The sequence below is a fragment of the Mytilus trossulus genome, chromosome 4 (genome assembly GCF_036588685.1).
Source record: "Mytilus trossulus isolate FHL-02 chromosome 4, PNRI_Mtr1.1.1.hap1, whole genome shotgun sequence".
Lineage (NCBI taxonomy): Eukaryota > Metazoa > Mollusca > Bivalvia > Mytilida > Mytilidae > Mytilus > Mytilus trossulus.
Window position 1 is genome coordinate 92,529,393 of NC_086376.1, and position 27,301 is coordinate 92,556,693.

The 27,301-nt window shown below is 29.0% G+C and overlaps 1 protein-coding gene across 3 annotated transcripts; it reads left to right on the forward strand.

Annotated features, from left to right (window-relative positions):
* Positions 1 to 1,338: 1,338 nt before the first annotated feature.
* LOC134716320 (band 4.1-like protein 3) lies at positions 1,339 to 27,301 on the forward strand. 3 transcript variants are annotated; one of them, XM_063579228.1, is made up of 15 exons: positions 1,339 to 1,500; positions 1,738 to 1,909; positions 2,785 to 2,892; positions 3,662 to 3,704; positions 4,498 to 4,573; positions 7,509 to 7,553; positions 7,924 to 8,103; positions 8,455 to 8,542; positions 9,406 to 9,558; positions 10,015 to 10,112; positions 10,623 to 10,819; positions 11,551 to 11,894; positions 19,261 to 19,608; positions 21,789 to 21,899; positions 24,223 to 27,301. In XM_063579228.1, the coding sequence occupies exons 2-15, from the start codon at positions 1,790 to 1,792 to the stop codon at positions 24,268 to 24,270; spliced, it is 1,959 nt and encodes a 652-aa protein (XP_063435298.1). In that variant the 5' UTR covers positions 1,339 to 1,500; positions 1,738 to 1,789; the 3' UTR covers positions 24,271 to 27,301. The 3 variants fall into 3 exon arrangements, with proteins under 3 accessions (XP_063435298.1, XP_063435300.1, XP_063435299.1); XM_063579230.1 differs by lacking the exon at positions 21,789 to 21,899; XM_063579229.1 differs by lacking the exons at positions 21,789 to 21,899; positions 24,223 to 27,301 and adding an exon at positions 19,847 to 20,094.

Here is a 27,301-nt window from a genome sequence, read left to right on the forward strand (position 1 = left end):
GAAATGTATTAATTTTATAATTCAAAGACTACGTAAAAATTAAATATTGATACCCTAGTTAGTTTTCATCGCTTATTACATTCTTGCATGTAGACTTGAGGTGACAGTTACTTCAACACGGTATCATAGTTTTTTTGCATTTACTAGTCCTTGTTGTGCTCAGTGATCCTTTTCATTTACACCTTTTGTTTGCGAATGAAAAGTTAGCCTTTTTGCAACTGCGTACAGTGATACCGAGGTCTTTGGTCATTCCGATATATAATCTACGATGTTTTAAGAAGCTCTAGATCTCAAATATTGTAACACGACTGCAATACACCATATTCACAAGACAACTTAGATAAAATGTGTTACTTTCAATTGACTTCTTGTGTAACAGTTCATTAAGAAATTTTTTGAAATATTTTTTTAAGTCGACATATTGCCATTCACTCGTTATAACAAATCGGATATAACCATCGGTAATGACGATCAGCAATTACCATTGGTATAAAATGTGTTTATTATAGTTTTGACAAGTAAATAAAATTAACTATTTGAAACTTCTAATTTATTTTAGCTAATCTTTTTGTTACGATTATATAAATTAATATAAAATTACCTAAATGATAGCGTCTTTTAATGAACAGTCAAACCATATGAAGAGTTGAGCCGTATTTAAAGTAAACTCTAACAGAGTGTTAATTACCCCGACCATACGCGTACGGTCGGACCATACGCGTATGGTCGGACCATATGAGTATATACCCATATGGTCATGACCATACGCGTATCGTCCAAATACTCATATGGTCCGGAACATATACAAAATCTGTTAATTATGATCAATTATGATCTATCGTATTATATATATTTTGTTTTTGTTGTCTTAAAAGTTAATATGAAAAATATATGATGAGCATATTCTATATGAATTTATGTAACTAAAATGCCCACTTAAAACTGGAAAGACGGTTGACGTTTGTCATTCATAGATAAAGATATCAAATCGATTACGCATTGTGATGATTTCGTGATTAATTTTATTAATTTTATTAATCACTGAAATATTAGTTCCATGGACATTAAGTTGGCTTCGAGCAGAAATCGGATACTAGTCACAAGAAAAACCAATGTGTCATCAACAAATCCGTGTACTTTTAAATTGGGACAAAAACACTGTTTTATAATATATCTGCATGACTGGGTATTACATAAAAAAATAAATCGGCATGTGTAATTATATCAATTTATTAATACTCGTTCAAAAGGTAAAAAATGAATTTCCAATATATATCTATGTTCAAATGATATAGTATTTTTTTTGTTGAAGCGAGAATTAATAAAAACAATTCGTTTTCATTAATTTCACTCAATATTTTAAATCCGTATTCTATCATACCTGAGTTATGACATCATTTAATCATAGGTGGCGCTGATAATTGAGCGTTAGGCTTGACATCTGAAAGGATATAGAAATGTTTACCTTTTCGAAATTACTGACCTAAATTCCAAACCAAGGTAGGGGCTGGGTCTAATTATATTAATTTTCATATAATATGCAAGAATGATTTGGTACTGTATTGGCAATGACTTCAGAAAAGTAACATTTTATATGTAAACAACCCGACATTTTCACCTGCACATGCAGGTATATTCTTTAATTGGGTAAATGACGACTTCAATATTACATTCAGGGTAACTGGGAAATAGAGACATTCATAAGTTGCAAATATATATTTATTATTTTTATTACAGGCAACTTATTTTATTCAAAACCGGTGACCTGACGAGAAAGTTGTAAACAATCATGGCCAATGTCGATAGTCCAGAGAAAACTCGACGCCTTGCCCAAGCTGCCAGTTCAGGGAGGAGTGTGATTTGCAGAGTTTTATTATTAGATGGAACCACGTACGACATTGATGTGGATGTAAGATAGCAAATTTTCAAATATAATTAAAAATTTATATATCAGGAAGTGTTCGTTTGTTTTCACACCTGGGTAAATCTAAAATGAGAATTTCTACCACAAAAACGAACTTATAACATGCACATTTTGGTAAAGATATGAGAATCAAAACTAGAACTAATTGATTCACCTACATCATACCTAATGGGGTAAGGTGACCTTATTAAAGTTTAAATATGCAGTTCCAAAGTGAGTGATCTGCAAAATAAGTATTTTTAAGCAAAATTTAGTATTATATAACTGTATCCAGAAATTTATAATAAAGCAACTTATAATATGAATATATTTTTATTGGTGATCCTCATTGCAAATAGTATCTTTATATCATTATACATACCCTTTATAGGAATAGTGCTACACTTAATGTTAATTTTAAGTACAAAAAAAAAGATTGCATGCAAGTTAATTATTAATGATTGATTAAATTGATTAATTCCCATGTCTCTATGTATGACATCAATGCTTGTTGTTCAGTTACATGTGATAAAAAAGGTCAAATTGTGGCTCACAAACAAAAACACTTTAACATTCTCTTGTCCTGATTATAATGTTTCTAATATTTGGCACTGGACATTACACACTTATCCATCATCATCTTAATCAATCAACACGATTTTTACAGAAGGAACACTCAGAATAACATTATTTTCGAGTTCTGCATACAGTTTTTTTTAGTATTACTTTATTACTATAATAATGTATTAACTTAACTTGTTTCAAGTTTGACACAAAAAATTAAAAAAAGTGCTTTAGATTTTGATGATTGTGTTATAAATGTATGTATGATTATCTTTCTATCTAAATGTTTTGACCAAATATTTTATTTATCATTTCAGAAAAAAGCAGTTGGTTTGGTGTTGTTTGATAAAGTTTGTGATCATCTTGACTTGTTAGAAAAAGACTATTTCGGACTAAACTTTATTGATCCAAAAACTAACTTAGAAGTAAGTCCAACCTTTATTTTAAGGAAACAGTATTCAAAATTCTAATGACATTTTTAAAGAACTTAATTAGTTTCAAGCTTCAGTAATAAGTAGACTATTAGTGTACATAATACTCAAAAGAACATCTGAAAGTAGTTCTGTAAACAGAGTAATTTACAACAAAAGAACATCTGAAAGTAGTTCTGTAAACAGAGTAATTTACAACAAAAGAACATCTGAAAGAAGTTCTGTAAACAGAGTAATTTACAACAAAAGAACATCTGAAAGAAGTTCTGTAAACAGAGTAATTTACAACAAAAGAACATTGTCAATCCTAAAAGAACATTGTCAATCCTTAAGAACATTGTCAATCCTAAAAGAACATTGTCAATCCTTAAGAATGACTACCAGACAGAACTTGGGGGGAAATTAACATGAATATTATGCATTTCAAAATTGTTCAAATTTATCTTTTATTATATAAATATATACATGATGATGTACAACAGTTAAAAAAATCGTCAAAATGAGTTATAAGCGAATAAAACAAAAAAAGTATCAGCCATTACGAACATATATATTAATTCATAATATATAGGACAATAGCAACTTTTTCAATCTTGATCAATGTTTAGATAAATGGACATGCAGTGAAGTATCATGTGATTTGAGCTCTTTAAAAAATTCTTACAAATGTAACATGTCAATTTAGGAAATGAAATATGTTGTATTATTTTGTTGACCTAAGTTTTATATAAAATTCTAAATATGTTTGTTTTTTAATTTTCAGTCATGGTTAAATTTAGACAAGAAAATATCAAAACAAATGAAAGGTAGTGTATACAATAGTTTTCTTATGTATTTCTGAGCGGTCTCATTGGGGGTTCTGATCCCCTATCCCGCTTACACTATGTATGTAAGCAATTCTCATTTTTTTTGTAATTTCCCGTGCCCTTTTAGACTTCATTTCCTGTTTTCACTGCACAATAATTTGACTTTCATGTGTCACGCTTACAAAAAATAGGCAATCCTACATCACGCTTAGACAGTAATGGAACAAAATTTGTGTGTCAACTGTGCTGAAATAATTAGCTGAATAGTTATGATTTTAAATTGAAACCATATGAAAGAATAGATTCTTAGCTTTGTCAAAACTATGCAGTACCAAGGTCAAATGGTTCACTTCTGCATCCCTGATCTGTCAACACAAATTCCCAATATTTATATGTAATGTAGGATTTGAAAGAAAAATTACAGAATTATTTCAAACCATTTAATAAGGATTGTTTCAAATATCATTGCATGTATTTGCAAAAGTGTCTGAATTGATCCAAACTGGGTGTAACTCATAATTACATGTATATAATGCATCTCAAAACTTGTACCATGTTATACCATTTAGATGTCTGATTATTTGTGCCAACATTTTGCATTTGTTTTCAAAATTTTTTTTTTAATTGGCTGAAGTCATCACCGTATGATTCTTATAAAAGTTAAGTTAAGAGGAGAGCTAAAAGTTTACTATAATAATGTACAAAGATGCAGTGAAACCTTGTTAGTAATATCATTTGATTGGAAAGATACATATGGATTTCGTTGCTTTCATGATTTCATTTTGCTTTTTAGATCAAGCATGGCATTTTAATTTTGAAATAAAATTTTACCCGACTGATGTTCACCAGTTGCATGAAGATTTAACAAGGTAATGAATGTACTAACATATGAAGCTGTTTAGAATGTGTGTAGATGGATCAATGAAGAATTTATTTGATTGTTGTGGTAATTCAATGTTTTAATGTGATTACATCATTTGATAGATATAGAATTCTTTGATGTTTTGTTTCTGTCTTATTTACGTATATATTTACATAGCTCCTTTTATTTATATTTGTTGTATTTAGTATGGGAACATTATTTTTTCTCCATTAACCAAAAACATCTTCCAACTTCAAAGTAGTTAGTTTTGTTATAAGGTTTTAATTTTAACATAAAATTATTTGAATAGAAATTGCATGTAATGGAATATATTTTTTGTTGAACATAATTTTAATTTTGATTCCAGAGTAAAAGAATTTAGAAAAAAATATGGTCTTGAATCGGGCCATAAAATAGCAATATGCTTGTAAGAAACAAAGGCATGACATTTCACATAAATATTATCAGTTGAAGCACCCTCCTGTCGTAATTGACAAAAAGTTGGTTTCTAGCCATCAAATTATCTTGGTGTTCTAATCTTGAGGACCACATACTTTATCCAATTGTTAGAACAATACCAATTACTCTAAGTTTACACTATTCCACACTACTCGTAAATGTGTTTGTAGGTCACCCTTTTCCCTCAATCTTTTGTTATTTTTCTTTAGAAAATGATTATTAATAATATTAGGATAAAGTTAAAATGTTATATTTTCAGAATTTTGAGAGCTGTCTTTTTCGTCAGTCTTGTTAACATTATTTTGCCTATAAATTCTGAACTATCTGAATGACTAAATACACAGTCACTCATCACAAGTTTGTTGTACAACCCCCCCAAAAAAAGGTTTTCCTGTATATTTGGTGTGTGATCATTTATTGATCTTTTATGTTGTAAGGCTGGTAATGCATTGAGGTTTATCCATCACACAATTCTACTCATCATTTTGTTGTTAAAGTTGATTTTTCAAGTCAGCATTTTTGTAATGTGTTATACCTGAAGTTTCCTTATTATTAGAATATATACATGTGGTTTTATATTAGTAAATATTTCAATGTTAACACCTATGTGATTATTATAGGCAAACAGCTGTATTGAGGTACAAGTATTCCTAGATAACCAAAGTTATTACTAAATTTACAATATTATTGTGTCTTCATTTTTTATAGATACAAGAATAATATAAATTCATTTTCAGGTTAATAATACAATAAAATGAACAAAACACATGTAAATTGTAATATTTATCTTTCCACATGAACCACTTCTAGGTATTATATTAAATTTTTGAAAAAATACTTATGTTGTTCAATTTACAAACTGTAAAGTTTATATGGCAAAAAAATATTGAATTGAAATTGAAAACTAATATGATAATTTTATAAAAATTCACATAAAATAAAAAAAATAAATGGCATGCAACTTAATATTGACAACCATTGTTTTTATCCTAAATATTTATACAAAATAGTAAACATGTGTTTTGTTTTTAATAATGAAAGAGAAATTAATATGTAACTTAAAAGACCACTGGAGAGTGAATTCTTTAAAAACTAAAACAGCAATATTAAAACATTTTGATCTTTTTTGTGACGGAATTAAAAAAAAACAGCATGTCGGGACACTGGATTTTAAACAAGTCCTTAAATTTAATTACAGTTTTACTGATCTATGGTGGATTTTATTGTATTGTGCTTTTTTTTACTGGGAGGAACAACACTTTCACAATTATTAAATAATTATTGAATTGCAAAACTATCCTACATTCACTAATTCCAGCAATACAGAAAGATGATATATATTCAGGATCAACTGTTACATTATTTTAGATATCAGAAAATATATTCAGGATTACTGCAAATAACACAGTATGCAATCTATCATGTAAATTTATATTTTCTGTTGTTAACATAATATATAGAGTCCTAACAGATGAGCACCTTAATTTCTATGTCATTTGATCTCATGTAAAGAGTTGTCTCATTGGCAATCATATCACATCTTCATTTTTGTATATAAAAAAAATCAGGTTGTGCAAGCTCATAATGATGGTCATACAAATTCCTATTAAAAATTATTTCAAAGAAGATAGTTCAAGACACAGTAGAAGCCCTTAAGCTGTTACAATCCTCACTGAAATAAATAAAAGTTGACAAGATGAATAACTATTTGTATTGCAAGAAAACCATGATAAACAAATTCATAAGATTCAGATTATAGTTGAATGAATATCTGTGTCTACTATTGCACAGTATGTGTGTTCTCTAGAAATGTAAGATCTTTACATCACATCCTGACACCATTTTTGTTTTCTGTTTTCAAAGGATGTCAAATTTAGCGTATTGTATAATTTGATCATATTAACCTGTATAAATTTTACCTTCTTGATGCTTGAAATTCCATAGAATGTGATTCAAAACAATAAGTGCACCACAAAAATCTGTTTTTATAATTGCAATTTAAAATAAGAAAAATCCTCTTAACCTTTTAATTTCACTGTTATAAATCATAGAACCACTCCATCTGCACTTTATTAGCATGTTAGTCAAATCGTCTTTGTGACTTTTAAGTTATATTGATAAAAATCGTCTTTGTGACGAAGTCGTAATGATAAAAATCGTCCTTGTGACTAAGTCGTAATGATAAAAATCGTCTTTGTGACTAAGTCGTAATGATAAAAATCGTCTTTGTGACCTAAGTCATAATGATAAAAGCAAAGAGAAGCTGTATATGTGACTTTAGGTCCTTAAGATTTTATAGTCATTTGAAAATAGAAATTTTCATAAGAAAAAACAAATTTGAACAAGAAATTATCCAAAAAGGGAAAAAAATGGAAATTAATAAATACCTGTACATATGTCAAATTAAAAAAATCATAACACAAGAATGATGTGCTTTAATTTTTAAGGCTTAATTTAATATACATATTTCTTTTCCTTTTTAGGTACCAGCTTTGTTTGCAAATAAGGAGAGATATTGTCAGTGAAAAGTAAGTGATTTTGTAAATGCATATAAAGGATTGTGTTAAAGCTTTTAGCAAAAACACTCTTTAGCAATTTAAAGGAGTAGTTGAGTTTGACTTGAAACTTGTTGTTTGAAATTTAATTTTAAAAAGAGCAAATAATTTGTTTCAATAGTGTAGAGTTCAAAGGTATAAGGTTACTGTTTGATTGTATTTTAAGCATTCTGAGAATAAAAGAGAAATGCTTTTTATAGCCTTAAGTTAAAAAACATTTGTCAGAAGTTTATTGTATTGTGCTCTATTTTGCTTCTGTTTATAAGAATTATATTAAATGACAGAATTCAATTAAGAAAATAAGCTGTCACCTTTTCAAATTTGTTATTTTTTTCCCTTCCAGATTGCCATGTTCCTTTGTAACCTACAGTTTGTTAGGATCATATACCGTCCAATCAGAGTTAGGAGATTGGGAAATGGAAGAATTTGGTCCTGGTGTAGATTATATTAAAGGAATGAGATTTGCTCCTACACAAGACAGAGATTTATTAAAGAAAATTGTAGAACTACACAAGACACATAAGTAGGTTTGAATACAATTGTCAAATAATACCAAAAATAAAACAACAACAAAAAATTACCAAGAAGGAACCAACCTATACAAGTTATAATAAAAACAAAAAAAACGAAAATTTACCTAGAAGGAACAAACTTGTACAAGGATCAGTTAAGTTAACGCTATAGTCATTACATGAAAGTTTTATATAAGCAAATCCTCATAGGTTTGAAAAGTACTAAAAGTGACAAAACAAACTATCACATAAAAAGAACTTTGAAGTTATTTCTAATACAGATAGGAAAAACAAGTATTCTGACTCATAAATGAAGTTGCTTTACTTTCTTTAATTCAAAAAATATATTTTCAAAATTTCAGAGGTCAAACCCCAGAAGAAGCTGAACTTCATTTTCTAGACAATGCCAAGAAGTTATCTTTATATGGAGTATATCTTCACGATGCAAAGGTAAGCAAGTATTTTATAAGAAGCAATTTTGACATATACCTTTACCTTTTTCTTTCTTTCAAAATTTATGAGAAGTCCTATATACTACAGTTATCAACCTGTGAGTTGTTGCAATTTAAAACAAAAATTAGATGCAGGTCATGGGGTCAATCCCTAGCTGGGTCAAATCAAAGTCTTAAAAGTTGGTATCATTCTGATTAAAACCAAACCTCCCAGTGATCCAGTTTTCTGATCACGTGACATCACAGGTCATGGGATCAAATCAAAGACTTTTAAAAGTTGGTATTAGTCTGATTAAAACCAAACCTCCCAGTGCTCCAGTTTTCTGATCAAGTGACATCACAGGTCATGGGGTCAATCCCTAGCTGGGTCAAATCAAAGACTTAAAAGTTGGTATTATTCTGATTAAAACCAAACTTCTCAGTGCTCCAGTTTTCTGATCATGTGAGATATCAGAAATCAAGAGCTCTGAAGTTGAGTTGATATTTGCTGCTTTTCTGTTATGCAGCATTTAGAAGTAAGAGCAAAGACAGGTCAGCTCAGAGTCATAATCTTGTTGGGTGTCTACCCACTGACTGCCAACTCATGAACTGGCATGTTAAAACTCTGGCTTAACATAGTCAATCTAGTATAAAGCAGGGTTCATATTCTTATTAAATCAATGTGTTTTCTTCCCATATACTCCTTTAATTTGCCACAGCCACTCATTTTAAATAAATTGTCATCATATTACAGTCTAATATTTATCTGAAATGGCTATACCATGACTACTGCATTGAAAATTGCAATGCTTCATTTATATATAGTTGTCTAGGAAGACCTCATTTAGTGAATTATTGTCCAGTTTTATATATTAATTACAGGATGGAGAAGGTGTTGACATACAGCTGGGTATCTGTGCAAGTGGATGTATGATCTACAAAGATAAATTACAAATTAACAGATTTGTCTGGCCAAAGGTTGTAAAGATGTCATACCGAAGGAATAAATTTTATATCAAACTGAGACCAGGGGAGGTAAGTCAAATTTTTATTTTGTTTCTATGCATAACTGCCAAGACACTGGAAGATCAGATAACAAATTACAATGATTTTCACATAGTTCACTTTAAAGGTGAAAGAATCTTAACTTTTTCCTATTTCACAATTCTTATGTTATTACGTCGTCACAGTCAGAACCAAATGTTTAATGTCTGTATTTATGCTGATTGACTTTGGGTGAATCAATGCAACTCATTCATATAAAATAAATTACATTGTACTTCATTGAAAACTAAAATTTAAAATTAGAATGTGCAAAATGACTTGTCATATAGGTTTATAATATTGTGTTTTAATGCAAATATCACATGATATGCATTTTTATTGTTATCAACATGGATATATACAATAATTGTTTATTATCCAAAAAATCATCATATTTATATCTTTTATTAGTTTTGTAAAACTTATTAATTCTTTTTTTTTTTCCAGTTTGAAGACTTTCAAAGTATGATAGCATTTAAATTACTTTCAATAAAACATTCAAAGAGACTGTGGAAAATTGCTGTAGAACATCATTCATTCTTCAGGTATTTATATTCAAGACAATTGCATTAGCTTTTAGTAAAAAAAGCAACAAAAATCTTTTGTATTCTAATTGTTAATTTTTTTTGTCATCCTCAATTTGCATGAAATATTTTTCACTGGCATTTAGCTATCTACAATCAAACAATCATTTGAAAATACACACATGTTATCAAACAATTTACTCTTTTCTGAAATTTTGGTTTGTTATCCATGCCATGTGTTCAAATAGGAAGTTTGAATTTCTGAATTTGGTTAACTTAATTTACTATTGAGGCTACTAAATAATCAATTTGAAATTTCTCAAGAAACTGGTGTTCAAAGTTAATTAAACATCATTAGATAAGGAACCTGCAGCTTGCTACTTTCATAATGTTTTTCAGATTGTTGAAATGGTCATAATTATAAATTGAGGCACTTTGTGCTTTTTATAGTAATATATTAGTATGGGTAGTTTATCTCATGTCATTCATTTTGCTTATGATCATTTTTATAAATTTGATTAACATTTTCAGGTTTAAAGAATCAGACATGCCAAGGAAACGAGGTTTATTAAAGCTTGGGTCAAAGTTCAGATATTCTGGTCGTACATTATATCAGTCTAAGATGGCTATATCAGCTGTTGATAGACCTATGCCAAACTTTGACAGGATTCATAGTAAAAGGGCAACTTATGGTGGCAGGCCTAACAAAAGACCACATGAAATTGAAGGTAGATTTTAATTTATTGTTATTTTAAGAAATTTCAGGAAAAACATTTATTCTTTTATCATGGGATATTTTAATGTGGGAGACAAAGCAGTAGTTTGTGTAAAGACCAAGAGTCCATTTCTCAAAAAAAACCTTATGACTAAGTTTTATCATAAGTATACTGGGGGTCTCATTGGGGGGTTCCGATCCCGGATCCCGCTTAGTGTTTTGTCAGATTCCCGTATCCCGCTTACACTACATTGTATGTACGTAAGCAATTCTCATTTTTTTGTCATTTCCCGGGTCCCGCAAGACCTCATTTCCTGTTTTCACGACACAATAATTTGATTTTCACGTTTCACGCTTACGAAAAATCGGCAATCCCTCATCACGCTTAGACCCCAATGAGACCCACTATACTGATTTGTTCATGTCTTGATTAAGACCAATCTTAGTTGTAAGTTTTTTTGTGAAATCGACTCCAGGGCCTGTGCTTATAAAATTTTACTCGATCAGCACTTAAAGTACAAAATGTGAGCTCAAATACCAAATCCAGCAGTTTGATAGGTTGAATTCTTAGTCTGAGAACATAAATGTAGCTCTTAATTTTTATGACCAAAAAGCCTAGTAACTTTTATATTTTTTCAAATCAATATTTTGTTCAGTCTATTTAAAAAAAAAATATGTAATAATTATTTATGTCTTAATGTAATTTGTGGGTTATGTGTTTACTGAAATATTTGTATTTTTCAGACTATTATAGCAGGCCTACTAGAGAACCTAGATCATCTGAAAGACCACCCAAACCAGAGGTGCGTAATGATAACTTTATAGATAGAAACCCTGATGATGAACCTCCTCCTGCCAGAAATGAACCAGATAGGTCTGAGGATGAAGATGAGGACCCAATAGATACAAAACATCGTATGGAGAAAATGCATGCCATCCCAACCCCCCTGGCATTAATGAACAAAGAAAGAGAACAGACAGAAAATAATAATGGACAACCAAGGCACATGGAAGAACCTGAAGATGACAGACCAGAACCAAGAAGAGAGAGACGAGATGATTATAGACGGGAACCAGAGGAAGATATGGTACGTACACGCATAATTGGTAGAAGGGCTAGGCAAGGGAAGGGGCGGCAACCCATGTATGGCTTCGGTACTAACCATAATCCTATCCATCGTCCACTAATCTTGTCAGATAGTTATATATCAAAGTCTTGTAGTTCTGATTTGTCAGCTAGAAAATCTGTATCATTTAGAGATGATTTAAAAGATGCTGTAAATCTAAATAAAAAGAAGAATCGTCAGAAAGTCCGTTATTACAGCAAATACCAGTCTGCAAAGAATATACAAAATGGAGATTCACAGAAAGCATACAGTTCAGAGGATATATTAAACCAAAGAACAAGAAATGAAAATGTTGCTCAGCGAAAGAAATCTGATCTACCTAATTTGCCAGATGTCAGACATTCATTGCAACCTTTTGAGGATTTTACTGATGTTTTTATGAGAGATGAAATAAGATCACGTTCAAGCTCTGTAGATTTTGTCGATTGCAAAGACGTGAAATTTGATAATTTTATGAAATCTAAACAAACTGAGTCAAAGATAAAGGATATTTTGTGTTTTGAAAATCAAAATCATTCATGTGTGAATGATAGATCAAAGAGGAACTCTTATGCTTATGATTATTCTAGTCAGTCTGAAAATGACAGTCTTACTGAAATGAGTATTTCCAATAACGATGAAGTTTTTATACCATCTTCACAAGGAAAATCAGTTATTTTGTCAAATTCTGCATATAAGTCATTTGAAGAAGGTATGAAGCAAAGCATTCGAAGACAATCTTCGTCAAGTAGTTTAAGAAAAGGAGAAATAGATAATGAATCAGTAGAACGTCTCCACCAACAAGGAAGTAAAATGGCCTGTATTACTGAAAAAGATGTTTTTAATCCTGACAGCAACGAGACGATATTATTAGAAAAGTATATGATAAATAGGCAGCAATCTTCAGACACAGTTTCTAGCTGTGGTTTATTAGATCTGAGTTTCTCAGAGGAACAAAGTTTTCTTAATTCTAGTATAACATCAAACATGTCAGTGGACTCAGGAAGAAAAACACTGATTAAAACTAATGGATCGTTTAATAGGAGTGTAAGCTTCGAAAAATATCAAAATTTAATCAAAACTGGGGAAGACCACAATTCTTTGACTGAGAAAACTGTAACCTTTAACCTTCAACCTAGTCCAAGATCTGTGTCAGATTTGTGTGATATTCCTGAAATCATTGGAGAAAGACCTAAAAGTTGTCAGATCAATTCCGCAGACAGAATTAAAATTAAAACATGTCTAAAAGTATCAAAAAGTGCCCACAATATTGGAAATAATAGTTTATCGTTGAGAGATGAAAACAAAAATGGCAGCCATACTTATACAACAGATACTTTAAGTAATAAAACACCAAACTTTGGACTAGAAACAAATTCAAATGAGCCTGAATCTGAATTCAAATTAGATAGTTACTCTGAAGAGCCAAGGAGGATTGTTAGAGTTATATCAAAGACTAGTGAATCAAAAAATAGTGAGATAACTTTCGAAAATTCTGTAAAAGTTAGAACAGAAAATGAGTATCCAATTATTACTAACAATGATATGAATGATTCAGGTATTTTTGAGAGTTGCTTAGATAACAGAAAAAAGAAGACAGCCAAAATTGTGTCACAATCAGCAGATACCATAGGTTTTCAAGTAGCTTCATCTGATGGTGAAATTGTGTCCACTGAGGGTAGAGAACAGGATACTATGACAAACAATCAAAATTACAGGTCTGTTGATAATATCTTATGTTCCTCATCAAATGATAAAAACAATGTTGAGTGCAGTAATGTGAATAAGTCAAAACCATCAGATATAAAACTGGAACATACCAAACAACATTTATCAGCAAATGATCAATTAGATTCTCCAGCAAAGGCAAAATGTTCCTCAGCTGAAAATGAAGAGGAGTTGACAGAATGTCTGGCAAAGAAACAACACAGTTGTCCATCTAATGGCCAACATTCTTCAGCAGACTTGACACAACTTTCTAGGAGCCAGCAACTGTCACATCAAAACTTGAGGGAACAGTCTCATTCAATCAGGGAAAAATCACTTCCAAACAGGGAACAGTCAAATCTAAACAGGGAACATTCATATCCTTCCATCAATCCTGCAGATAGACCGAGGATAAGAAGACATCCAATAGCCAGAACACCAAGTTTCAGACTGCCAACCCACAACAGACAAACTATGCCTGAGGATATTCATATTCTTACACAGTTCTTTGTCACTCTTGTTATTTGTGCAATTTCTTTATTAAGTTTGTTTTATGAAATTTCATAAGATTGCATTATATTGTTTTTTAAGTCATAATATAAGCTTCTGACAATCTCTCTTTATACATTTAAGTCTATATACATTATACATTATACTATTTACAATTTATATATATATATATTCATGTTTTATTTATTTATTTTCACAAAATGTGTTTGATACAGACATATCAGAGCTTTTACAATTTTTTTTTGCTAAATTATTGATCTGTTTTGGCTGTTTTGGTTTGAGTTTTCATTTAACCATTTTTACTTTGACTTGATTTAAAAAAAAATGTATTATTAGACATGAAATCCACTTAGTTATTGAAATCCTTATACATGTTTACTTTTTGCAATTTTAGAAATCTAATTTGAATGGTTCTTAAATGTAAAACAAATTATTAAGCTTAAGTGTACAAGATTTTTCTAAAAACAATTTCAGTTTCAATACATATGCCCATACTTTTACATCTTATTTGTCAATTAGTTGTCAGTTCATTTAAGAAGGATTAAAACAAATTTATAGAAATACTTTTTATTAAACTAAAATATAGAAGGTACAAATAAAATAATTTGTACATGTATGGCTACTGTATAACCAAAGTTCAATGTTTCTATTACGTGTCTTAGTTGTTTGAAATTTTGTTTCAGCAGTTTCAACAATGCACATAAAAACTAGAAATTTTCTAGTGCCTTACTGCATGTATAGTATAGGGTTAAGGATTTATTTGCTTGAAATAGTGATAATTGTAGATAATGATATTCTTTGAATCTCTAAAGTGGGTCTCATTTGGGTCTTAGCATGAGGCAGGTTTGCCGATTTTTTGTTAGAGTGACACATGAAAGTCATATTATTGTGTCGTGAAAACGGGAAATGAGGCCTTGCGAGCCCGGGGAAATGACAAAAAAATGAGAATTCCTTACTTAGATAGTGTAAGCAGAATACAGGAATTGGACAAAACTGTAAGGGGGATCCAGGATCGGAACACACCCCCCCCCCCCCCCCCCCACAATGAGACCCCCTCTATAAGTTTTTTTCTTCTATCAAAATAGTAGGGCTTTTAGATTAATTTTATTTCTTAAATATTCACCTAAAGAATTTATGATTTGATTTTATAATGATCTATTAAAGATCAGTGTAATTATAGTTTATCTACTTGGATGTAGAATATGGAAGATGCTTTCAATGTCAATGGTTGTTATTTAGATTTTACTAGTGAATTTTTATGCCTGTGATAATATTGTGATATCAAAACTGTCTCCTGCTCTAATCCATCAGTTACTAGTCCTTTGTGTGCAATTGTGAAAAGTGGCACTGTGCTATAATCCTCTTAGTTATACAATGTATTATTTCTTGAAAAATTGATTGTTTTGTTTTATAATTTAGTGCTTTGTTACTTTAAGAATCTACAAAATATTTTATTTATGTTTTATTTATTTATATCTGTATATTATTTATTGATAGATTTTTACTTTTGACCATTGAAAAGATCTTTTATCTCTTAATATGGGAAAGAATTTTATTAGAGACTGTAGGTAGTTTAATTATAAATGTTATATTATACATGTATATTTTTACTCTAAAACAGCAAAAATATTGTTACACCTATAAATGGGAACTGAAGTTTTACTGTAAGTTTACAAGATGAAGCTTATCTGAGTATTTTATCTCCATTAAATATTTAACTTCAGATAAGCACAAGATAATTGGTAAGAAAGTTTTACCAGACTTAAGTTAGTGTACACAGTAAAAATTTTAAAGATTCAAAATGTTTTACAAAGTAATGTGTTTGTGTAACTGAGCCGCAAATTTTGTATGTTTTAAAATGTTACATTTGCTAAAAAATACATGAAAATTAAGATACACATATATATTCATTGAATGTGCAACTGATTTAGCAGCACATTTGAAGTTTTAGTGGACAATATTTTTTTTGGTTTGTCTCTGTCAGTGTTTTATTTACAACTTTAAAGTTTTGTTTTTTATTTTTTAAAGTATGTGTATATTTGTTTTGTGACTCCCTTGCCATAAAAATATTACATTTATAATCTGATAAAGATTATAGAAGTATAATATATTTATTGTTTATGTCTGAAAGTTTTCATTGTTGAGTTTAACCTTTTATTTTTGTTTTTATCCACAGTTTCTACATTGTATTCCTGTTTTATATTTAATTTACAAAACCAATCCATATATCACTGTATATTATCCATACGTGCAAATGTGAGAAGTAAGAAGTTGATTGGCTGTCTATACTCATGTGTTACCATAAGGAACCACTGAGCTAAAATGTGATACAAAATTCAGTCTGTTCTAGCTATAAAGAAATTATACATCAGTTAAAATGATAAAACATGAGGATAATCCATTTCTGGAAATATATTTTTAGTCAGTTATTTTTCTTGAATTTTTTCTATCAATGGTTGCTAGGTTTGTAAAGACACTTTTGTAAGTTCTCTTAGCAAACGTGTTTGTCTAAAGTGTTATCCGAGAATGCATTTTTTGTTATATTCAAGAAAGGGAAAAATCTTGCTGTATATGATTATTTTTTAACCACACTTTCAGATTGGAAAATTAAATGTTGCATTATTTGCCATGTTGCAAATATCAAAAGAATCATTGAATCTAATTTGAGAACTTTGTTGATGAAGAATTCCATTTAGGGAAAGTCACTTAAATGTGCATAATCACCTTTCCAAAATGAACGGAACAAAAGATGAGATCATATTTGTGTTTATGTCACACAAAAAGCTATCATAGGGTAGAAATTTAACAGCATTTTTCTCTCTCAGAAATCAAAATCAAATTAACTTCATTGTATAATATTATAATAATTATAATGATCAATTAATTGCAGGTTAAGTATAAGGTACGTTAGGTACTACATGTACAATAAAATGCTTGGTGAATGGCTCTTGGCCTCTTAATTTTAAACTAATTTAATTTCTTGTGTTGATGAATTTGATAGCTTAACTTTTGTGTTTGCTTTTTGTTTACTATTTTGACTTTTCAGGTTTTAATTTATTTGCAAACCATATTTAAATCATATTTGATTTTAATCCTGTCTTCTTTCCAAAAAAAATCATGTGATTTTAGAGTTCCAAAACTATTTTTAACTTTTTTGTTAAGGTCCAAATATAAAAAAATACCTGCGTTTCTGCTGAACACTATTTTAAGATTGTTTTCACTTTGGACAAGCACTATTTAGTCTTCCACTGGTTAAAACATGTAAAAAAAAAAATTGAAAATAAAATTATTTGTCTACCTTCTGCATCTCAAAAGTTTTTCAGAATGTTAGCAGAAACTCAGGTAATTTTTTTAGGATTCAATTATGATGCTTTTCAACCTTTCCTTTTTTTTTTGCAATGATAAATATTTCAAAATTTCTGAATGTACAGTACCGGATAGATTTCTCAAAATATTTTTCATTCAATGCTTTGCTAAAAATATTGCATGTAATGTTTGTTCATGTTTTATCTTAAAATTTTATTATGTTCACATGATTTTGTTGGTTGTGAATTGTTTTATTTTCACCAAGCTTAGTTTGTTGGTTGTATATCATGTTATAATAATAATAAAGCAATCTATGAACTGCCAATGTTACTATGTTCCATACAAAAAAAGAGTTTCAAGGAAAATTGGAAATAATGATATAAAAAAAACGGACATATATAAATTTTTGCCCTTCAACTATTTTGATTAAAGGTTTAAAACATAGAGTAAATGCATACCTGGCAAACTGAATAACAGAGGAATAGCAGAATGTACATATAAATAAACACAGTTTTAATCAGACCAGAAAGCATTTAATTTAATTATACAGATGACGAAAATATGGCATAAAGTTCAACAATTACTAAAAAAAACATATTACAGGGTAATTACTTTAAGTTAAACATAAAGTATAGAGAGAATAAAATTGAAAATGGAATAGGAGTATGTGTCAAAGAGACTACAACCAGACCATAGAAAAAACAACAGCAGAAGGTGACACCAACAGGTCTTCAATCTAGCGAGAAATTCCTGCACCCTGAGGCGCCCTTCAGCTGGCCCCTCAACAAATATATACTAGTTCAGTGATAATGAACGCCATGCTAATTTCCAAATTGTACACAAGAAACAAAAATTAAAATAATACAAGTCTAACAAAGGCCAGAGGCTCCTGACTTGGGACAGGCGCCAAAAATGCAGAGGGGTATAACATGTTTATGAGATCTCAACCCTCCCCCTATACCTATAACCAATGCAGAAAAGTAAATGCAGAAAAGTAAATGCATAACAATACGCACATTTAAAATAGAAGCATTTTTTTCTTCCAGTGACTCTGTAGGTCAAAGCATTGCTGTTTGGATTCACATTAAACAACATAATATTACATGCACACTCTAAATATGCATTTCTAATCTTATCATATTTTGTTCTTATGAAACATTAAAATTTATGCACCAGAAAGTACTGCAATGGCTGATTTAAAAAAAAAAAGTTGCATCTTTGAATAAGTGCTTTTTGTCATCCCTAAACAAGATAAACACTAAAATTTTCATTCCGAATTTGTTTCAGACTTTTTCTCTGCATTTTGTAAATTACACTGTAAATAATACTTATGAAATATGGAAACATACATGTATTGATATTTTTTTCACTATTGGTTATCTTTACACAGTTTAAACAATTGCATGATTAAACCTATAGTTTGCAATTTGGAGTAAGCTCCCATTTGTGTTTATATTAAAGATGATGACATTTGGATATAGGGGTTTGGTTCGTAAGAATAAGTACATTATACCAACTTTAAGAAAGTCAATTATAGTAGTTGTTTATAACTTTCTACTTCAAGTGATACACTTTACTGACAAATTCTTAAAAAAATGTTATTTACAATCCATTTTGTAACAATTTTTAAAGCAACTGTTTAAAATTTATTCTATAACTAATTTAAAAAGAAAACAAATTTAATATTGACTTTTTAAATGATAGTCTAATTACCATTGAAGTATATCTTTATGTTACTGGTACATGTATTTGAAAATTAAACTGAAATAAGTGTATCAAACAGAAAAAAACCTAAAGTAAATGAATGTACCTTTAATACTTGTAGGAAAGACCAATAGACATACCACCAAGCCATGCACCTCCTCAATTAGAACCAGGTCAAGGTGCTCCTTTTCAATTACTGAGTAAAGAGGAGCAAAAAAGACAACACAAGGAAGAAAAAGAAAGAATAAAGAGAGCAAAGGAAGAAGAAAAACGGCGGAAGAAAGAAGAAGAGAAAGAAAGGAAAAGAATAGAAAAAGAACGCAAGTCAAAGAAAGGAAAAGAACATATTGGTCAAGAATGGGACCAAGCTGTAAATACAGCTGTGAGAACAGAAGTATATATACCCCCTGTTGAAGAATCTCCTGAAAGAGTACGGCCTAAACGCATGAGTAGTTTCGAAGAAAATAAGGTTTGTATATATAAAAAACATGATTTATGTATTTTTCAGAAATTAATTAAATTCTTGAGCTATCAGGATTTTATTACACAAAAGTGTTGGTCTTTTATAATATCATTTGCTAAATATAAATTATGTGAAGCTTCTTAATGATGTCATTTCAGCTATGGTAAGTGGCACATGATAACTGATTGAGTATTCTTTATTTATTACACAAATATTTATGTATTTTTATTACCACTTTAATTAGGAACGACTTAGACAACAAATAGTAAGTAAATCCTACACCAGAGCTAGCTTATTCATTGGAAACCCCCGTGCATGTTGGTAAAAAAGGTCATCTATTCATACCAGCATTGTTGTTTATCATGTTTATGTTACCATAGTTTTGTGTTTTTTTTATGAACAAAGAACATTTTATAAACATCATCAATTATACTGACAGGGACATGATAGAACTTTGTCATTATTATTTTACCAAGCTATGACAGGGAATGGTATATTGGATTACCTTTGTTGAACCATGTGTCGATCTTGACTTTTCTTTTTAAGAACTAAAAATCCTGAAATTTGGTATCAAGCTTAACATGTAATGTGTTTGAACATACCTAGCTTCTCAACTTTTTACCAATATTCATATAAGTAAGGGGAGGGTCATTACCAGTAGATAGACCATCTTGTTTACTGAGACTAAAGATTGATACATTAGCACACACATTATGTCATTCATGCAAATTATCAAGAGATTTATGTCTATTTTATTGAATGCATTAAAAGAGAAGTTTTATAAAGTAATTCAATATTTACATAAAACTATGTATTTAATCTTTAAACCAAAATGCAGAAAATACTGAAATTTAAGTTTAAAAAAATGTTTTGTGAACATGATTTGAAAATGGATTAAATTTAAATATTTAATTGGTACAATTCATTTTTCAAAAAACATTGTCTGATACAGGGTCACTATGAATATATATTTGACAGCCATCAAATAATAGTTTCAGTTCTTTAGTGAAGGTAAATGGACAATGTATATCACTTTCATAATCTTTAATTTGAAATGGATTAATCATTCTGTGAAGTTGGAATTTAAAACTTTAATAAAATTGAATTGATTATATTTAAGTTTATTATCAAAGAAGAAAGGCCAATAAAGTACATTCATTTCATTCAGATATATTTATGTACAGTTGATATGCACTCAGAACCAAATCAGAAATGAAGGTGCATAATGGCAGATTTTTACCCAGAAATTTAGATAACATCCTCACATAGAGGAAATTTTGAAAAGAAACTTGAGGCTAACATTTAAAGCATCAGGTTAAAAAAAAATTATAAATGTTAAAATTTATTTTTGTTGCATGCATGAGGGTGCTTTCATGCTGTTGTCTGCTCTTTGGACGGGTTGTTGTCACTTTGACACATTCCCAATTTACTTTCTCAATTTTATAAAAATCTGAAATTAATTATGATAATTGTAATGTCTTTGAAAAGACACATAGACAGAAAGAGGGTAATTAATGAGAACAAAAGTAAAATGTCTGAATTGGTTCATTAAAAAAACTGCTATGTCATCCCTTTACCCTAAATGTTGCTTCTCCATTGTTGTTGCTTCACGTCCTTATATGAAATAGATCATTTTGTTACCTATAAAAACATTTCTAGAAGTGTTAGGATTCTGACTTACAAATTTTTACACTACGGTACTTGTGACTCTTGTGTGTTATTTTTAAAAACATCATGTAAATGTGTGACAAAAATAATTTGCAAACATTTTCTTTTATGATAATCTTATTGTATGAAAATAGTCTAAAACTTTCTGGTGACATATAAATATATATAAGTCTTATTGTGGTACAAGCTTATTGTAAAATTTAAGTGCAATGCACTATTTGTATAAGTGTGTTTTTTTTTTTAAATTCTTCTTAAATTGTCTTCTGAACTGTGATATTATTGGATGAAATAGAAATATTATTGTAAGACAAATTTGGTTGCATATTCCATATAAGAGTTGAAAAGACATTAGAATACATGTATTGGCAAAAGATACATAGCTCAGAGTTTGATGGAAAAATAATTGAACTTCAAAAATCAAAGAAACGCATGTTTCATGCATGATTTGGAAGAAACTGTTATTATATACTATTGAATGGATGAATGAATTTGCATGTTGATATATACCTTATTCACAGGTCTCGAGAGTACACGATGGTCACCTTTCATCCGAGGGTGAGCCTGATGATTATCCCAGTGACAAAGAAACTGAGGCTGCCGATGATAACGAGGATGTCGATGATACAGAGGTCAAAGTTCAAACCATTAATGCTTTGCTTCCTTTGACGTTCTTGTCGGTTCTGCACTGCCACAATATATATATTAATTCATTTTTGAAAGAATACTAATATAATATTTTTTTCTATAATAACTTCTCATCTTTTCTGTGTGGAAAAAGAAATCCTTAGCAAAAATGTAAATGACTCGTTGCAATTGAGATGGTGCTCTTTATGTTTAGTCTGTCTAGTAGTAGTGGTGATATTAAAAGTATAACCTATTGCAAAAAATATCTTATCCTCATTTTGACACAAGTGACAGAAGTCTGGTTAAGTTTTCAGGATCGGAATCGTTCTTCTGTAAGAGAGAGGCGAAAGATACCAGAGGGACAATCTCATAGATAAAAAATAAACTGATAATGCCATGGCTATAATGAAAAAAAGACAAATGCACATTGTATTTGAATTCATTCTTACAGATCTATGACTATCTGACATGTATAACATGAAATTGTCCTCATATTTATCTCTTGTGATCTGAACATGTTTTTTTTAGATTTTGAATCTTCCAAAGGTAACCAAATAGATACCAGGTTAAAGTTTATGATATGACTACTATAAGGTTGTGGTCAATTCATCTGTAAACTTGGTATACATGTAAATTAATATGGTTTGAAAAATTTGAGGTACTAGTATGCCAAAATGAGAGTTTTTACCAAGATTTCACAGATTTTGGAAATGTGATAAACTGGGTTGGGTATGGTGTCTGGTGGACATTTTTTTATATGAACTATACATAGTTTTTTACAGACTTCATTTGAACTTTGTTTCAGTTTGGAGTTTATTGACCTGTTAAATAATAGGGATATTTTAACAGACATCAAATTTAATTGTACTACCGGTATTTTAAAAATTTGAAAATCAACCTATTTTATGATTTTTTTAATGAAAGTTATACATCCTTCTAAACTGAGTTAATTGGCAAAGTTTCATCTTTTCTAAATTTCTCTGGTGTAGACGATTATTTGACTTAAAACTAATATTTAGTTTAAGTTGCACAATGGTGAATAGCATAGTATTTAAGGGAGGTGGCTAGATCATGTAGACAGTGGAATTGGGCCAATGACTTAATTGCTACCTATATATATATATATATATTACAGTGTGGTGTGCACTAATTAATAAAAAAAAGTCCAAAATACTAATATCATATTTTTTTATATGTAACAACTTTAAATCACATTTCTATAGATCTTTCATCATATTTCATATTTTGATAAGTTTCTTTTAAAGTTATATTAAATTTTCTTCAGTTTTATCTATTCAACAGCTTTCGTCTTGCACTTGTAATATTTACAGAGTGGCATATGTTTATATATGTTATATACATGTTATATACATGTTTTGCTTATTAGTTCTGAAAGCCAGTATCAAGTCATCAATTTGCATTTATTGTAGTTTGTTTTAAATCTTTTACTTTGCAGCCTCTAAAGTTGTGACAAAGCATGGTCACTATTATCAACATGGGAACTACTGTGAATTCATTAATTTTTCGTTGGATACCAATTTTTTGCCGATTTCATCAGTACAGGTTAACCACAAATTAAAAATGCTCAAAGAATTGTTAATTTTCAATTGGCTTGTATGCAGACTTTTGAAAAATCATGAAATTAGATATTCACAAAGATGTCAGTTTTCCTCAATCCACGAAAATTGGTATCCACGAAAAATAAATGATTTCACAGTAGTTACAACAATAAACCTGATTTTCATCATATCAACCAATATGACAAACACTACTAAAATATAATCTGACACCTTTTTACAGTGAAGTCCATCCCATTTATATATTATTTTAAAAACATTACTAAGATATTTCAGTGAAGGAAAAATTTCTCAAAGTGATTTAGCATTGAAATCGTTATTTTTTTCAGTGCCTATTTTGATTTGCTTTACATGTTATACAGTGTATATTTTGAATGAAAGTATAATATTACATGTATAACAAACAATACATTTATAAAACTTTTATTACAGTTCTTTATAATTGCAATTTTTTGTTAAAATATTTTTGACAATTTATACATCTATTTCCTACTTGTCAGAAACGTGCAGCATTTGTGTGATACCAATTCTAACTGGTGTGTTTTATGTCTTAAACATGTACTTAAATTAAAAAAGAGAGAAGCACATACACATAAAGTATTTACCATTGTTTCAGCAATATTTTGATAATTTGTTTGAATATTTTCAAGCAGCATTCAAAAGAGAATCAATGAAATGTTATTGTTTTTTAATGGTTGTAGAATTAAAATAAAATATAAAATAATTTTAACATTTGTATTTTTTTTTACAGAATCAGGCAGTTACCCAGTCAAGAGTTGGTGAAGAATTTGATCTGTAACTTTCTTTAATCTATGCACCTATGCACATTACTTCAGCAGAGGATTGGAAGAACAAGTGCTTCATTTTAATTTAACCATGTCTAATGTGTCATGTTTAACATTTAGAATGTTATTATTTTTCTTTATATATAGACAATGGGATCACTTTTTTTTTTACAAATTTTATCAAGTCTGTTTTTAAATTAGCATTGTTTGAATTATTGATTTTACTGTGAATTTTGTGAAGATTTACAGTTTTACTTTATTATAAATCACATATCATTTTATTCAATTAAATTTTTAGCATTTATAATTGCCAACTTTATGATATTTTATGTAATTATTTTGAAAATTTAGAATGGGTCTTCTTTTACATCCCAGTTTTTATACATAACATTCCATGAAAGTCCATTTAATTTGTGATGTTTTGTTTTCTTCATTTAAATTTTATATTCATAAAGTGAAAGTGGTTGTGCTGTTCGAGTTAGTGATTGAAACATTTCATTGGAATGTAAATAATTTTGTTAGATATTGTAAAATTTAAATCAAAATGCTATATTTCAGCTTCGAGGTTAGGAAAGCTTTATAGAATAAAAATTAACATATTTAAATAGTATTTATATTTGATAAAATAGTGCCATCTAACTGATTTGTTAGTACTAAGTTGTAGTGAGGTTGAAGATTGATTTTTTTTTTTTTTTTATTATTTGTAGAAAATTGATTAATTAATTATTTTACTTAAATTTTAGAAATTAAACCATCAATCTTAACACAAAATATAGTGAGATAAAAAACAATTAAAATAATATAATGCAAAATGACAGCTAATACAGAAATCCTTTTCACTGTAGTTTTTTATTCAACTTTTTATAATAAAATTGTGTGTTATAAATGTTGATTATTTCATTCAATACATATATTCAATCCCAAATTATTTGTGTCCTTGCCTTTTTTTTCTTTTTTCAAAACACAATATTTTTTGCCTTAATTCAAAATTACTTTGTTTTACTTTAAGATAGTATTGAAAAAAATTTATAAGATAAATATAAATGGGAATAGGTTTCTTTTTACTTACTTGTATTTTTATAATTATCAGATTATCATAAATTTTAATTAATGAAAAGTTGTACTTTTGTGAGAATTTATATGTACTTTTGACCTGATAGAAAACTAAGATATGTGGAATTCCTTGTAGACAGAAATAATTATATGGACCACATTATACATCATTATTCTTTTAATGCTCAACAATAGATACACTGCTCATGCTCTATAGATTTTCTTCATCCAAAATAAGCATGATATTGATAGAAGATGAATTAACAACAATTAACTCTTTAGAATAAACTTTGTTTACTTTACAAAAAGAAAAACTTACACTGATTTGTGAATTAGAATGAAATCTTGTTTCACCATACTTAGTGTCCCAAAAATGTTTTGGTGGGGGTAGGGCTATAATAAATCTTAACCATATTTTGAAAACAAGAACATTTGATGCAACATTTTTATAACAAGTTCAATGTCCATTTAATGTAAAAGCCTAATTTTTGTCATCTCTTCTGATTTGACATTCAAATTTTCTTTGATTGTTTAGATGAGGACATTTTTGCATCTTATTGAATTCTTTATTGGCTATTATATTACCCAAAAAAAATATCATTATTTCAAGGTTGTATTGCTAAAAATATTAGTGATAGATAACAGTAGCCACCATCAAATCATGGACTCAAGGATTGAAAAACAATAGAGTTATCTTTTCATGGACTCAAGTATTGAAAAACAATACAGTTATCTTTTCATGGACTCAAGTATTGAAAAACAAAAGAGTTGTCTTTTCAGTAAAGGGGAGATAGGAAATTTGTGGCATTATAAAAAGATTTCACTTTATTTTAGTTCAAATCATAATCTACAAATATATTTATGTATAGATCAATTTATTTTAACATTTGTATAAAAATTCATGAGGTTTTTACTCGTCATTGGTTTTTCAATTGTTTTTGTCTGCTTATATCATTTCTCCAGATAAATGATGCTTATGTTTAATGACCGGACTGTTATTCCTTGATTTTTGATTATTTTGCATGCAGGTTTGCAAACCTTATAATGAACATATATCATTTTGTGCTTTAAGTTAAGACAATATGATGTTTAGTTGGTGTAGTGGTTCTTTGTAGCTGATAGGTGAAATGGATTACTAAAATTTTTAATTTAACCTGATCTAATTTTGTAATATGTGTAGTTTACACAGCAGTCAATGATAAATGTTTGCTTTTTGGCTATCAGCTTTAAAAAAATATGTTGTAAATGGGTTGAATATTTTTTGGACTTGGAAAATATTTTTTTTTCATAATATTTGACTATATATTCCTATGCTTGCACTGACCTATTTAGGTCTGTTGTTGATTTTTTTTATATATATGTATGTTTTGAAATTTTAGAAAAATAATGCACAATAATTTATTTCAAGTCATTCATTGCTAGCAATATGATTAAATTGTAATAACTTTTCAGAATTTACCTTTCACCACATTTCATTAAAAAAGCTAAGTTGCAATAAAACCATACCTCATTAACCTTAAATGTTTATCATAAAGAATTGGAGTCGTGTGTCTTCTGTGATGTTTTTGTCCATATCACATTTGTATTGCAAACTTTTGAAAAAACACATGCAATTAAAGTTTAAAATTGATGTTTTAATTTGAGATATATATTTTTATATATGGATGTTGATCAATTAAAAATCAGATGAAATGACAGAACTTTTTTCTTTGTAAGATATCCAAAACATTACTGAGTTTCTACAGATAGTAAAGTGAATAAATAGCTAATTAATTAACAACCATCTACAAGTGTTTTGTATGAATTAAATTGATGCAGATATAAATGTGATATGATGTATATTTATAATCAACATGACATAGTGTATATAATAATAGTACATCTATATATTTTGTACCATTTATCTGTCAAATGATGGTTTCAATACTTACCTAGAAAAATTTAAAGAATTGAGGTATCAGTCCTCAAAAATAAAATGAATATAAAATTAAA